This window comes from Amblyomma americanum, chromosome 8 (genome assembly GCF_052857255.1).
Source record: "Amblyomma americanum isolate KBUSLIRL-KWMA chromosome 8, ASM5285725v1, whole genome shotgun sequence".
NCBI classification, from domain to species: domain Eukaryota; kingdom Metazoa; phylum Arthropoda; class Arachnida; order Ixodida; family Ixodidae; genus Amblyomma; species Amblyomma americanum.
Window position 1 is genome coordinate 36,600,711 of NC_135504.1, and position 16,392 is coordinate 36,617,102.

The 16,392-nt window shown below is 48.2% G+C and overlaps 1 protein-coding gene across 2 annotated transcripts; it reads right to left on the bottom strand.

Annotated features, from left to right (window-relative positions):
* Positions 1-4,840: 4,840 nt before the first annotated feature.
* LOC144101352 (uncharacterized) lies at positions 4,841-16,111 on the bottom strand. 2 transcript variants are annotated; one of them, XM_077634463.1, is made up of 4 exons: positions 15,735-16,111; positions 12,947-13,030; positions 8,999-9,916; positions 4,841-7,419 (listed from the first exon to the last, which is right to left on the bottom strand). In XM_077634463.1, exons 1-4 carry the CDS (start codon positions 16,109-16,111, stop codon positions 7,413-7,415), a joined length of 1,386 nt encoding a protein of 461 aa, XP_077490589.1. In that variant the 3' UTR covers positions 4,841-7,412. The 2 variants fall into 2 exon arrangements, with proteins under 2 accessions (XP_077490589.1, XP_077490590.1); XM_077634464.1 differs by lacking the exon at positions 12,947-13,030.
* Positions 16,112-16,392: the final 281 nt, after the last annotated feature.

Consider the following 16,392-nt stretch of genomic DNA (forward strand, 5'->3'; position numbering starts at 1 on the left):
AACGCGGAGTTTACGTGATAGGGCGTGACGTCGCGACCTCCTTAAAAGAGCACATAACGGGAGGAGCGCCGGCGTGCCTAGGAACGAAGTCAACATGCGGTATTCACGTGCCAGGCCATGACGTCACGGCCTCCTAAACAGTACATAACGGAAGGAGCGCCGGCGCGCCTCGGCACGAAATTCACGTGTTGGTGCTAAGGCTAAACCATCGTGAAGCTACCGCCTTTCCCTTGGTTTAACCAAAGCTAAACCACCGTTAATTTAAAAAAATCGCTGCTCGCAGTTGTCAACCGATTAGGGCGACACCTCGCCGCGCATCTCCTATCCCAATGACGTCAGTGGGGTCTGGGCAAGCGTTCTCTTGAACCACTGTCCAGGGATTTTCAATTCGCTGGGATATCGATATCCGTCCCTTCTACGACATCCCTGTCGTACGGAGTCACCTAGCGGGACCGTTAGGCCTCGGTCTCCTCCTTTGTCTTCCGTCTTGCCCCTATGCCTTAGTAGGCTTAGCGTCCCATGTGGCGACTTCACGGGCATGAAATGTAGGAAAATACGGTCCCACCTTGTGAAATTCGGTGAATCCGCTGATCGGGCGTCCCCTGTCGTTGATTCCAGCCAAGAAGGGTAGCACCCAGGGCGCTGAGTGCTTCGCAACCCCCGATGTCGACGGAGCTCGTCGAACGCACGTCCGACTACCTCGACAGCCGGCGGAGGAATCTACGTTATTAGCCGTCTGAGCTACGCCACACCATACCTTAATATGCGGGCCTCGGAACGAGACAAACTAGATTCGATAATCAGGAGATGCTACAAGCGAGCACTCGGTATACCCATAAGCACTTCAACCGAAAGACGTTTAGGAATGGGAGTTCACAACACATGGAGGGAAATCGCCGAGGCTGTTAAAACAGCCCAGCTGGGGAAAGACAGCCAATCCAGCACAGGTAGGGCTATCCTAAACATGGTAGGACTACAAATAGACGGGTATGCAAAAGAAGCAGGACATCCCAAGAATAATTAGAGAACAACTTAGGGTGGATCCTCTCCCTAGGAATATGCACCCCACCTTTCACAAGGAGGGAGAAGAGAGCTGAGGCGCTAGTCAGGCGCTTCAGCGAGGCAAACGAGAAAACGGTAGCATAAACGGACGCGGCGAGTGGCAAGCTGGGAGCGGCGGTAGCCTCGGTGGTGGATGGCCGGGGTGAGGCAGTCTCATCAGCAACCATGCGCAGCCGCAATCCGGAGTCAGCAGAAGCCGCTGCAATAGCGCTTGCTTGCGTAGGGACAGAAGCAAAATTCAGTTAGCGACAGCAAAACGTTCATATATAACTATGGTAGAGGTGGGATTGCACCAGAAGCGGTGCGGATACTAACAGGAGGAAAGATAGACAAGAAAATTGGCCTCGTATGGGCACCAGCTCACACGTCAGTTCCAGGCAATGAAGCGGCACACGCTCTGGCTCGAGATCTCTACTTCCGAGCCGGAGCAGAACCGCCCGACTGCAAAGAACTAGACGAGAGACTGCAGAATTACACGGAAATAACTGGAAACTACAGATTACAAAGAAGACTAGTCCCTCCACCGGACAGAGCTCGGAAACAGAGGCGACGATCTGGCGCAGATTACAGGCAGGAAATTACATTAATCCGGTCTGGGCATCGCACGTCCTCAAAGACTAAGACATAGATGATAAGTGCAAAAAATGTGGAGAGAGGGGGACCCTAGATCACGTAATTTGGGAATGTGTAGACTCCCCAGGGGCTAACGAAGGAATTGACAGTAGAGAAGCCTGGGAGACCCTTCTGCGGAGCACGGACCCCGTCAAGCAGAAGCAAGCCATTCATCTGGCGGTGGAGGCCGCGAAGAGCCAGCAACTATTTGCCTGCCTTTAATCGCAGGGGTATCGGCCCCTACCCCCTAGGCCTGCGTGCCGGGGTAGGGGGCCTCCCTTCTGATGGAAATAAAGGTTTTTGGAATGGAATGGCGAGCGTTCTCATTGGGCGTGGACGGGACCGAGCGCGGGTTGGTGCAGTCCCGACCGTTTTTAGAGCGAAAAGCTCTACTCTTCCCATATATAAATTCCGATATAAAAATTGCGGTCAAATGGGCACTCATCACATAATGCGCCGATTTCCCGGGTGCCGGCTTAAACAACAGTAGAGAAGCCTGGGAAGTTTCACTGCGGAGCGAATACCCCCCGCCATGCAGCAGCAAGCCAGCCGCCTGGGGCCGTGAAGAAGCAATGCTCTGCAGGGCATTCCCTACCCGCAACCGAGGCCTGCGCGTCGGGACCGGGGTTTTTGGGGGCTCCTTCTCGGTGGACAATAGTTTTCATTCATTCTGGCTGTTGCATTTGACCTCTAACGGGAGGCGCATGTGCAAAATCGCCGCTTAGCAGGTCGCTCGATCTCCATCGACGCCATAGCTGCGCACTTGGCATTCACGTGCTGAGCTGTTGCTCGGCCGCTCCTCCTCGCCAGTTGCGACTTGCACTTGGCAGTCACGTCTGCCGCTCGCTCTTGCACTTGTGATTTGCTTTCGCCGGCGTTGAAAAAACGATAAACCAAAGCTAAACCGTACCTAATCATGCTTAACAGAGCTTTCGCAGTGCGTACCCTGGCACAGGCGAGTTGAACCAGAGCATTTTTTTTCTTCTAGCACGTCCGCGTGCAGTTTAGGGTAGCGAAGCAGAGCATCATTTTAATCAATATCTTCGGTGCTAATGAACCTAATTTTTTGCGGTGAGGTAACGATTGAATACCAATCGCTCGTGCGCTGCTTCCGATCACCATTTATAGTATTGCATGGTCCCTTTAAGGCGTAGTTTAAGTGTCCCCTCAAATTCTTTTGTAGAGTCATCTCTCGATTTGCACGAAGGCGTCATGATGGCATTTTGCTCCACCGCCCACCCTAGTGCCCGCGCAACCCCACGTGAATATCCTAAACTCACCTGTTAATCAGGTGCAACGCTGTAAAGGCTAGCACTCGTTTCCCTACACCCGCGATCAAGCTGAGTTGCTTGTGGCGAACGAAAGATAAATGCTTTACCTGCAAACAAATTTGTCACAAGCTTAAATGCACACTTATCACAGTGGCTTTCTTGTGCCTTGGAATCGTCCACAAAACAAGTGCAGAATCACACACCTTCATGCTGCTTATTCTCACATTTCAGAGCGTTGGACCTGACGAAAAGTATTGTGCTGTTCCTGCTCGCCAAGGCATGCGATGCCAGAAACCCATGGCAGTACCTGCAGGAACGCGGCTGGACCACTGACAACCCATGGTAGAAGATAATTTCTATGACACAAGGGAAGCTTTCGCCATGGAATAATGTAGGGTGAAAGGCTCCTTTCCCAAACATTCCACCCTAATGAAGCCAGGCACCGCCAGGATAAAGCTTGCACTACCGTTTTGCCAACAGGCACCCAGCGGCACTTGGGCTCGAACTCCATCCCTCACGCATGCGAGTGAGATGATGAAAGCACTAGGCCGCAGCTGCAGTACAAAATTCAGAGGTACAGGCCTAGCCTAGAATGGATGGCGTTGCTCATGCGTGGTTGCACTACTATGCAAAGCCATGGCTCAAGACAGCCTTAAGAAAACTTCCCCCTATCACGAGCCCAGCTATTAAGCCACCGCGCTGCACTGCACCTTACCAGAGAAATGCCATTCTTCTGCAGCAGCACTCAGTATGTGTTGCCCTGTTCTGTGGAGTAAAGAAAATGATCCTTCGCCAGCTGCAAGTTGCATCTTCCAGCGGCGCTCCTACGGAGGCTCAGTGCACCCCTGCAATGGTGCACCAGTCCACGTGGCGATGGCTGATGAGAGGGCCTATTGGTTCGTGTTCGAGCAGGATGCGAACCAGCGTTGGTCGGAAGTTCATTACATCCCCCCCAGAAACTTCACTTTGTCCGAAAGGCCGTATTTCAAAACTTTTCGCTTCCCTTCTTTTAGTCCTTTGTCACTGGTCAAGGCTTCCAAATTGAGCCATAGAGGACAACGGACCCCAACACTGCCACTGCCATTTTTGAAAGTACGGCAATAACAGACTAGATGTGGCACCGCTGTGGAGATTAACACCAGCCGCGGTTTGTGGCGTAGGCAAACTGATGCCACCGATACTTTCGCACGTAAAAAAAAATTGGAGCATGGCCTGGGATTGTTCATAAGCTTGCCAACCTCTTGTCAAGACTGACGTCACAAAATAAGGCCCCAGGAGGTCCTGAAACCATAAAGGGCACAATGACTGGTGCCCATCATAGTGCCATGCATGGTCATGTAGCTCTGGTGGAACCGCGGGGCGAGTGCAATAGCCAATGCTGCCACTCCTTCACCCTGGGGAAGGGGTTTGAATGCGCGAAATGCATTACAGTTACCAACCTTCCAGTGTCCACTCATTTCAGTCCCGTCTGTCCGCAAAGGTGCGGGCGCCAAATGCCGTGAAATGGGCCAATGTCCCACATACAGTTTCCGCACTAAGACATGGGCTTCAGTGGGAGCCCACATCAGAGGTCTTAAGCCCACTTGGATAAAGGAGCAGCACCCATGTATCTACACCAATTATAGCGCTGAATAGCTGGGCCTCCATGGAAGCTGTGACGAAAAGTGCAACAAGGAGGTATGGAATAGGCTATAATGCTAAAATACATCATCTAGGCATAGATGTATTAGCCTCCAAGCTTCGAGACAGTATGTTTCCTTCATTCCCCATGACGGCGCATGCTTTCATGGGCCACGGAGTAGAGGTGACAGTGATATCTCACACTGGTTTTTTTTAGACGTTTCAACAGCAAATATGTGCTCTTTCTGAAAGCAGATACCACAGATAGACAGCACTCCAGTTAAAGCCATTTATTTGAGCAGACAATTACTCGGCATACTGGGAACTGCAGGAAATGACTAACATTTAAAATCTAGTTTCCTGTGTAGAAAGTCTAATCATAGTAGAGAGTGCAGAGTGACAGCAGGTTTGTTTTATTAGGGTTTGTTTAAGAACATGCAACCTTTAAAAAAGGGTAGCAGTACTGTCAACAGTAAGCATAAGTATTTACAGCCACCAGTGTAACAGACCCCACTTAAGCAGCTGAGTCTCAGCACTTCTCAAAATTAGTTTCCGTTAATTAAACACAATTTTAGGCTCCTAGATGAGCAGCAGAATTTGAACCAGGGCTGCTTAAACTAGTCAGGTGTAAAGCTGAGCAAACAAGCATCCATGCATGCTGCAGCAGAGTTCAGAGGCCAGTCTTTGTGTAGTTAAAATAGCAGAGAGAATTTCAGAGACTGAAAGTGCACCGATCCCTGATGCACCAGTAAGTCGGAACAATCTCTCAGGACTTGATGACCACCCCCATAACTTCCATTCACTCAAAATCGCAGGGAAATGTGATGAAAAACTAGGGCAATGCCATATCTCCAAATATGCTGCCCTAACAAGAAAGCATACACAGGTGATTTGAAAAACTGGAAGACACTTCAGCTTTCTCTTTTAAGAGTGGGACGCGACAGCGTTTTGCAGCGCGCCCAAGGAGTCTGCTGAATGCCATCGCCCGTTCGGCGCGACACCTTGCCCGTTGGATAAAACGTTCGGAGTCTCCAGGAGGCCTCTCAAAACACAAATGCTGCTCCACACTACACTCGTAGATGGCTACAGTTCCATCAAACCTGTTCAGAAAGAATGACACTACTCTGAAGCGGAAAAGGCATTTACGCGCGTGCCATCTGCCAAGTGCATGGCAAAGGGGGTTTCAGTGGGTCCCACACAATGCTGCTACGACTGCACGCCAAGCACGGAGGAAATTTACCGGAAACGCATGGTACTCGCTTAATTCTGACATCTGTAATTTACATGCTCATAATTACTCATGTACACCTCAGTACAGATCTCGAAGATACGTTTGAGAAACCTGTGCATTCACTAGACGCGCCTTTATACACGTTCAAACGTCGAGCTGTCGTGGCGGAGTGGAAGTGTCCCCGTCTCGAACGCCAAAGGTCCTGGTTCGATTCCCTGCCTAGACCCCGTTTTTTTTTTTTTTTATTGAGTGTGTGTGCCCTGCGATTTCTTCCATTACTTTTGAAAGCAACATTCCAATGAGAGAGACTGTTCCTTCTTGAACTTGAAGCATCAATAGCTCTTATGCAGTGTGGCAGCAGCATCTTCCAACCACAAATTACTAGTGCAACAAAAAGCAACAGCATTTCCCCAAAACAAATGCCAATTCAGACTTCAATAGTAAACACTAATGCCACTCTGCACTTTCCACTTCATGCACCCTATGCTCGTCTGTTAGCAGATTCTCATCCTCTTCCCAGGTGCCATGCCTAAAGGGGGGTGAAGAAAAAAATCTGTAAAAAAAAAAAGCCAATCGCCACAAACCACACAGCTCCTCCGGCAAACACCCCAAACAGCACACGGCGCCACCAGACAGCAAATGTGCCAGGACCGCCGCAACGCCATCGCACGAGCCAAAGCCGGAACACGGGCCGCAGCTACTGCTGAGCCGCTACACGGCACGCTTCCTCGGGAGGGACCCCGGCCTGTGGCGAGACTTGGTCAGACACTGGCAAGCCACAGTCATGATGCAATTACTTACACCGGTTCTCGCACAGCAAGGGTGCTCAGCATAGACCGGCGCCACCCCACAGCAAGCCGCAGCTCAGGTCACAAATCGCCGCCGCACTCAGGAACCCGAAACCGCCTGGACCGCCAACGCTCTTTCCCCCGAATGCTTGCTCGGCCTTGACACCTGCCTCAGGTGGTCAAGCTTTGTTCCAGAGGTACCTTTGAAATGGTTGTTCAATTTATTTGTTCAATCATATCAGGCATTCTTTGAAATTAAAAACCTAAAAAGGACCGATTCAAGGAACTACTACAGACATGCTTGGAAGCAAGTAATTTTGTTAGCAGGAACTAGCATGAAACTGTCCAGAAATGCATCTTTTTATCACCACTAAGCAAAATTAATAGATGCCAATTTTAACTGACCGCTCAATAACGAGATGTTTGACTCTAAGCTAGTAACTAAGCTGCAGTGCAACAAGTGCAGCTAATGTAAGGATCTGAGAACGTGCCAAATCACTTCACCATGATTCACAAGCTTACACAACCAGTTTACGTAGAACAAGCTGGCTTAACCTCCTTGCAAACTGGCCTCCTTTTCTTTATGCTCGTGCATTTTTCTGTTAAGGTTTTCCATGAGGATCTAATAAGGAGTGGGTGGTATAATAGGTCAAAAGAAAAGAAAGCTTGGATGTGGCGAGAAAGATGAGAATGGGATGGGAAGCAAGGGGGTTCAGCCTGTGGCCCGCACGCCGGAAGCCACCACCCGATCTCAGCACAGCCGGAACTCGTGCTCGGCAACCCGCCATTTCGCTCAAGCCAGCAACGCCTCACTGACACCTTCACATTTCAGCGCCTGCGGTCACAGACAGGGGGGCAACAACACGACGACACACAGTCAGCCAAGCCACCGCTGAAAGCACTGGATATTCAAAATCCCAGTAAATAAATTCCCTGCATAGCCAACCCAACACCTCTACACACTGCAGCCATTGATCAATATTTCTGAGGAGCCAATAACTGAACAGCTTCAACAAGTGGCTTGTCGTGCCAGTTCATATGCAAAGCCCACTAAATATGCACCAACGGCTTGAGCTTTGCCAAAGTCAAAGCACAGCTAACAAATGCTATGACAATTTTAATAATTTTGTGAATCCGAAACGAAGATATGTCTAGCTCGCATACACTACACGTATCAGTCCTTGAACCACTGAGAATAGAAAAATGATCTTACGAGAAAGCAGACTGAATGGCAAGCCCATATTCCACCAGAGAGCGAAAATGCAAGAAATATCATCACTGTTCTCAACTACTACAAAGTGGGTCTATCTTGCTGGCAGTCTCCAATAGCAGTTTTTATCTACCAAGTTCTACTACCACAAACTTGATACATATGGGCTCTTATACAGAGGCCCAAACTCCACTACACAGCTAAAGTGTATGAAACATGCCTGTAGTTAACTTCTACAGGGTTGGTCTATATTTCTGGCAGTCTCCAGTTTCACACAGCTTTAATCTCCATGCTCCGATACAACATGGTAAGCAAAAACGGGGTCTTACACAAAGGCTCTACTTTGTCACAGAACTAAAGCACAAAGAACATCACCGCACTTATCTACTACAGGTTGTTTTGTCTTGCTGGCAGTTTTCGATTTGACACAGCTTTAATTTTCATGTTCTGATACAGCAAACTTGATAAGTAAGAAGGAGGGCTCTCACACAGCGATGAAACTGACAGTTTGCATAACAGTAAAGCAAATGTCCGCAGTAGAACACCCAGCTACACACAGGTGGTGTTATGACGCAACCACAGAGAAAACAAGACTCACAAAGAAAACAATAACGCACAATGCATCACCAGACTTCTTAAAGGCAGGTATAATAACCCTGCTCGATTATGCTACCATAAAATGGACCAAAGGTGATAATGGGTTGTCTTGCTATGTGTCGGAACATATTACACAGTAAAACTGGCTGCCCTTCAGTGTTAGGAATAATGGCAAATTTTCATGAGTGCAAGGGAAACCTGATATGCATTGAATAAAGTATGCCTTATTCCCTGAATGTTATACAATGAAAAAAAAAAGTGAAACAAAGGCAGGCTGCTGGCTCATAAAAGCTTCCAAACAAAACAGAACCCACACAGAACCACAAAGCCAATCATAAAAATGTCCACATAAGCTTTAGCAATGAACAGCTCAGGCTATTTTCCAATGGGCTTTTTTGCAGCAGTTTCAACTATGAAAAAAAAGTAAAGCTAATGCAGGGATGCCAAGCTTATTAAAGAGATGCTGAAGGCCTGCCTAGAGCAACATAACAAGAAGAATTGAAAAGGAAGAAAGAAGATATCAGATTTGTAAGGGTGGATCAAGGTAGACATGCTCAACTCCCACTTCTCGCTCGAGCTCGAAAATGGGGCATGAGGCAATCCTCACATGTCTTGGTTGGAGTCCATCGATTTCGACCGAGAACGGCGGTCTCTACCAGGCGAGCGCATCTCACCACCACCGTTGGACTCTGCAGGCTCTGGAGGTGGTGAACCATGCTTTTCTCGCGGGCTGCATGACCTGGACCGCGACCTAGAATGACCTTTGCCCTGAGCCACCTCCCTTGGACTTCGCGACTGGCTGCGGGCATCTCCGTTCAAGGAGCGGCTGCGACTGCGGTCCCGTCGCTTGTTGTCATGATGGCTTGGGCTGCGACTGCGGTGAGACTTGCTTCGGCTCCGTTCCTTAGACAAGCTGCGGCTGTGGCCACGGGATCGGCTGCGGTCCTTGGACTGGCTGCGGCTGTGGCCACGGGATCGGCTGCGCTCCTTGGACGGGCTGCGGCTGTGACCACGGGATCGGCTGCGCTCCTTGGACTGGCTGCGTCGCTGGCTACGGCTGCGTTCCTTAGACTTGGAGAGGCTGCGTTCAGTACGGCTGCGTTCCTTGGACTTGGAGCGGCTTCTGCGCTTATTTCTACCACGCTCCTCGGACTTGGACTGGCTGCGATGTTCAGTGCGAACACGTTCCTTAGACTTAGAGCGGCGGCCTTTAGACTTTGATCGGCTCCGTTCCTTAGACTTGGAGCGGCTTCGGTCCTTGGATTTTGACCGGCTGCGGCCCTTTGATTTGGAGCGGCTGCGCCGTTTGGACTTCGATCGACTGCGCTCCTTGGATCGGCTGCGGCCCTTGGATTTAGAGCGACTCCTGTTCCTAGATCTGGACCGGCTTCTCTTAGTGTCACGGTGTCGAGAACGGCTGCGTTCCCTAGACTTGCTGCGACTCTTGCGTCGGTCTCTGGAGCGACTTCGGCTTCTACGAGAGTGGCTGCGGGAACGTTTACGATCCCTGGAACGGCTTCTTGACCTACAGAAAAAAAATTTCGAAGTGAAAAGAAGGTCACAATTCAACACCTACTTAACACAGGCTATTGCAGTAGAGTAGCATGCAAGGGCCAAACTGAACTGAAAAAGGGTGCAAAATCCTGCGACATTTCTTCAATAGTACAACTTGCCAGATCCGAACCAGAATAGCAGTTCTGCAAGTGGAAGGCCCAACATGCATCAGTAACATAGTTGTGATAGCTTTTAAGGGCTCTAAATTAAGGCCGACCCACAAGGAACAATTTTCCTTGGCTGGCAAATGGCAGCCCGGCGGCTGTTCGCTGTCCATCATTGATAGCAGGGCGGTCAGTTGCTCACCAGAAGCGGCCAGTGCAGGTTGTCAGAGCGAACCAATCAGGGCATGACCACATCTGACTTTCACCTGCCACATTTGAATTGGCTAGCCAGCTAGGGTGAACATGGTGACAAAAGCTGTGCGCATCGCATGTGATGATAAATGCGCTGCAGCTGTCCATATGTGACCAATATTTTTCTACGAAACAAAAACACTGCCAAATCTCGCACAGCAACACTGCACGGCGGCTAGACTTGATGGCGATTACTACTGCACAGAGTGGGCGGCTCAGGCAATTTCTCTGTGCCCTCCTGTCTATGTTCTGATGAAAAAGGACAAAGATGGTTAACTTAACCTTAAACTGAAACAATAATTCATCTTCTTTGCCACCATTAAAAAAAAAAAATGGCTTAAGCACAACTGTTTATTCACACATTTTTTGTGACTTTTACTGAGAACAGAATCACGCCAGTTTTTAGCAACACTGAAAGCATGACAGCAGCCGCCGCCTGAGGTACAGCACAGCGCCGGCATTCCGCTGTGCTCATGCTGGATACATGAAGTCTGTTGTGCAGGTTTCCTCCACGTGGGTCGGCCTTTAGCCCCATGGCACACCATGCATCAAAGGCCCTTTATTTTCGAATAACACCTGGTTTCACTGGTTCTTGCACGCCGAGCAGATCTCTCACAAAACTAGGAATGAATCAGATTCCTTCTCAAAAATGCCCCTCAGAAAATCTCACTTGCCAGAACAATAACAATTATGAGATCACTGCAGCACTCACATTGGAGGAATGTGTAAGCATTGATGCCTCCTCGCCCCTCTTTGCCTAGATTAATCAAGTTCCATCATTGCCCATTTTGAGTTTTCAAACTTGGCACCACGCTTCGCTCTGTCCACACTTCCAGCCTTTCAAATTTGGCACCACTCTTTAGCTCTGCCCACTTCTGGTGTTTTCAAATTTGGCGCCACTTTTGCTCCGGCCCCACCCACTTTTAGGACATTTTTGGCTCTAATTAACTAATTACCCCACATGCACCTAATGACTTCCCCAGCGAGATTTTTTGATGCTCTATCTAATGCAACCATTCTTTTTCTTATAACTCAATTCGTTCGAACGTTACCGTGACGACAAGCTCGTAATGACACAAAGCCGCAAACACAGCTACACAATGCTTACGCATCAAAAAGCTCAACACACCACACAGGAACTGACTGATGCCTTATACTTTTTCTATAGTGGCGTTATCAATAAATAACTGGTTATTTTAAGCTGCTTTTTACACATGTTATAACTGGGCTTAATCAGAAAATAACTTCAAAAAGTATGTGTTAGAAGTAGGTCCTGAGTTTGTGAATGCCATTGTTTTCGGAAGTAGTGCTACACGTCCATATTTTGTGTCATTATACATACAAAAGTCACAATACCACCTGCTAGTCAGCCATAAGTTTCACCTGAACGTAAACCGTGCTAATGAGCACAATATCTTGGGAATGTTGTTCAAATGTAACAAATTATTTTGCAGAAAATAGTGCTGTTCTTGCTTGCCAAGTCAAAACAGTAGCCATAAACTCGCGCATCAACACACAAGCCAAGAGCACCTATCAGAACCGTCAGTAAAAATGGTGCCCTTCACATCAAAAATGCAGTAGAAATGACTAATCTGACTGAGGTTATGAATTAACCATTTGCTGCTGGTTAGGAAGTTGTTACTAACAAGGTTGAATGCTTTTCTGCGTGTGAAATGGAGACGAGAGTACACGATGCTCAGATGGATGAGTTGCAGGGGACTCAGCAGGTCGCGAATGGCAGTAAGGCTAATGTCATTAAATTTATGCATGTGGCATCGCATGAATGTCATTAAAACAAAACAAGATAATAAGCCCTTAACGGCATTAAACTTGCCCGTGTGGCATCGGTATTACTAGCATTAGCCGCACTAACGACGTCCGGTTTCAAGGCTGTGAGAGAGCAAAAAGAGAGGCAAAAAGGCTCTCCAAGGCTGCTGCGCGTTTAAAATGTCTGCTTTAATCCTGAATTAGGATTTTCGCTGTGTACAGGAAAAGGCAGGTCTAGCACAGACACGGGGGTGCTACGCATGGCATAGAGTAATGTACACTGCGAAATAAGAGTAGTAAAATATTTTTTTTCTCATTATATACATACACGAAACAGAATTTCATGTACTGCAACTAAACTAGCGCTAACAGTTCATTACTGCTAGAAAAATAACCCAAATGGCAAAAAAACCCGATTTGTAACATAACTTGAACTTGGGAAAAAAACGGTCTCAGTTGTTATCTCCTAAATTCTGGGGAAATAAAGCCTGAAAACAAATGGCCTACATACGCCTCATACCAGGTCACTGCATAAGTAGCATTAAATGTTATCTGAATGCTATCCAACCCGCCGAGCACTGCAATTTTCAAGGAATCTGGGTACAAAAGTATGATCCTACAATAACAGGACAATTTCATTTTTCAGAGTATGAGAAACAGATTCCTCTGAAGAGCAGCTTACAAAGCAATGAACATTTCTCGAGGCATTAAGGGTGAGTTTCAGCACTTGCTTGGCAACGAAATATAGTCTAGTTTGAAAGTGCAGTAATCCTTGCACAATATGTCTGGCACAGGAGCAGACCACCACCTGTTACGGTACTGCAAAAGCCTGGTAACTCTCCACACCATAATACCCAAGCTCAGCCACATATGTTCACCTTCGAGATCGGGAACTTGATCGACGATGCCTGGAACGGCTTCGGGAGCGTCTTCGAGACCTCGAAGATGAACGCCGTCGGCTCCTGCCATGAAAGAATTTTTGAACTGACTGAATATGTGCCTTGCATTGCAGTGCAGATAAACACTGTTACAGTGCAGTCAACAAAGTGTTCCACCACCGCATCTGCCCTTGTTTTATGCTTTGCAGCGATTGCCAGATTCACAGAGGAAAGGAATACAAGAGGAGACGCAGAGGCGTGGTGCAAGATAGGACCACCCAGTAAGTTTAAATCATGCGACGCCCCCTTCACCTATAAAGACTTAGTGGAAGTGGCTAATACGATGAGGAAACATACCATTACAGTTCTTTGTAGGCCTGAACAGAGCTGTGATTTGAAGAAATAAAACCTGGAAAAGTTATCTAGTGCTTTTTATAAAGCGCTGTTATGAAAGCAGACAAACAATACAAGGCCTTAGCTATACATAGCTGAGAAGTCACAGCAGCCATCCTGCTGGAGAACCAGGAACACTGCAGAAGCTATGCGTGGTTCACCAACATGGCGCCCGTGACAGATGCAAGCTATCTAGGGGACCCCATTGATGGTAGCCTGGCTTTTTAAAAAAGCCTCAACTACTGTGCAACTTAGTTACACCCCACTTTTCTACAAGCACTGAGAGACAGTTTTTGCGTGTGCTTGTTCCTCCATGAGTAGAAATTGATCATTTTGTGGAAAATTTGAAACATTTTGTGGAAATTTTGCGTGTGCTTGTTCCTCCATGAGTAGAAATAGATCATTTTGTGGAAAATTTGAAACCTTTGAATATATGAAACATTTTGTGGAAATCTGATAAGCAGCCACACCAGCTGTGCTTTTAGTATTGTTTTTAGCGAACTCTGTACAGGTCCTCTCTGACAACTATGCAATCCTTGAACATTATATAAAAACACTACGCCAGTACCAGAGAAGCATTCCTTCTAAATATGCCACCGGTGCTTACCGATAATGTGCACACATGCTGCAACAGCCCCCATCACAGGGGGCTAGTTTTAGACATGCTCTGTACATCCACCGTGCCCACAAAACGCCGAGCCGTGCCAGGTTCCACATCTATTGCATCCCTTTAAATCTAGTTCAAAATGTCATAAACGGTGCCATTAACCTATAGAGTTCCTTAGTAAACCCTAGAGGGAAAGCTGGCAGCTTTTCACTTCATCCACCATGGACGCCCGAGGCATGCTGGGAAGACAGCAAACTGAATTGACATCTCGTGGCTTGTTGACTGTGCTACGAAATTTTTTGTTCGGTTTCGCTTTCACTACTGTAGTTTTCACTGATGTTTTGTGAGCTTTGTGGTTGTGTACTGCAGCTACTCACGCAGTTCATTTGAGACCCGAAGGCATTTGACTCGAAGTGAGCCGAGCCCAGTGTTTGGTGCCTGCTAGGCCTAAATTCCGTTTGCCCCCTCACTGGGAACCATTTATGCAGCAAGCTGGGTTCTGCACAGCGAGAACCTGTGCTAGGGAATAAGTTTTTTTGTGTGTGTAAACTGACAATGCAACAGTCCGCTGCTGTGACCACTCTGCACATTTCTCGTAGGAGTCTCGGAGGCAATTTAAAAGCGCAACTTATGATAACCGTACTCGCCGAGTATAGCGTGATTCATTTCGAAGACTGGCGGTGACTGGCGGCAGGAACGACTTCCACTTCATAAATTAATTCAAGCAAATACCCTCATGTTGCACTTGCCAGAATGAATACGGCTGCCACTTACTTGTGGTTAGAGAAGAGGTTTGCGCTTCCTAATTGATGTTTTTATGGGCAAAATCGAAGCGCAGCACCAGGACATGCTGAGAGCCGGCACTAATGTGCACAAACTAATTTTCTCAATGAAAAAGGGGGGGCTTGGGCAAGTTCCTCGCAGCAGAAACATATACAATGCACGGTCATAGAGTGCATCCAGCAATAGCAGAAAAACACCAATGAAACGTTTTTCACAATGCAAAAAAAAAAGAAGCTTCTAAATGTGGTATTTTAAGAATCAACAATTTTTTTTGCAAGAATATTTGCTCTAAAATGTGTGTCCGTTAAACGAAAAAAATTATTTTCCCCCGCTGGCTAAGTTTGGCGGCATGAAGAGAAAGCCCTCTCTTGCAATGGGCGAATTCGGCGCTTGTCTGCTCATTTATTGAAGTATACAGTTACCGTATTTTATTACACGACACACTAATTGCACAACAACGCTTCATTGCAACATAAAATTTTCGAAAAATTGTGTTTCTGCAGTCGTTGTCATGTTTTAGGGCCAAGCCAAATGCGCCTTGCTGTCTTCCCGGCATTCCCACGGTGGATGAAGCGCTCTTTCCTGGCAAACACAACTCGCACAGACGGTGGCGCTAGCTTTCCCTCAGGGTAATATTTAGAAACTCTATGCAATAACCAGTCCGGAACAGCACGCGGCGCATCGCTGAGGACCGTCGCGCCGCAATGTCCCCTGGCGGCGGCTTCAAGCCAAACCGAGAAACGCGTATTTTCGAACTTTAATCCCAGCTTGCGAGACAAAAGAAATTAGCTCTTCCGCGGTAAAATCTTTGCTCGAGTGGCTTTTACTGCTCTGCCACAACTACAAAACTACAACAGCTGCTCATATTGCAGTATTAAATTCCATCACGCGATCGCGCCTTCGCCAGGGTCCTTTGTTCGGGATGGCGAGAACCGGCTCAAAGCAAACCGTCTCGAAACGCGGTCGAACAAGTCGATCAAAACAAGGAAAACTTGGGAAGCGTACCGTGACCGGCGACTGCGGCTCCTCGACCTCGAACGGGACCGGCGGCCCGATCTGGCGCTGCGTGACGACGAAGACTGGCGGTACGGGTCGGAAGGCCTGCCGTAGCGCGCCATTTGGACGCGCAGCTCCCGACCGTCCAGGATGTAGCCGTCCAGTGAATCCATGGCGTCCTCGCAGTCGCGCTTGTCGTAGAACCGGACGAAGGCGAATCCGCGGCTTTCCCTGGTGTACGGATGCCGCGGTATGTAGACGTCGCCGACGTCCCCGTACTTTTCGAAGACGCGCTTCAGATCTTCCGGCGTGGTGCGATACGTGAGGTTGTCCACTTTGAGCGACGTCATACCGTCGATTTGCGGCGGAGCACGGCCGTAACTCATGGTGGGGCTGTACTAGGGCCGCTAAGCGGCTGCAAGAGTTAATGACGAGAAAGAATGCAATTAGGGCAAGATTTGGAACCTTACGCGTCCTTCGTTCCACCTCGATATGCGCCGTAGAACAAACGCTCACGAGCTTCGCTGCATGGCGGCAAACGGAGAAGAGAAAGACGAAAACAATATGTCGGCGTACCCAATGTTGCTCACCTGATGTTGCTCAAGGGGCGTGCAAAATAAAACGACACAAACATGGGCACCGATTTACTTTCGAAAGGTGAAGATTG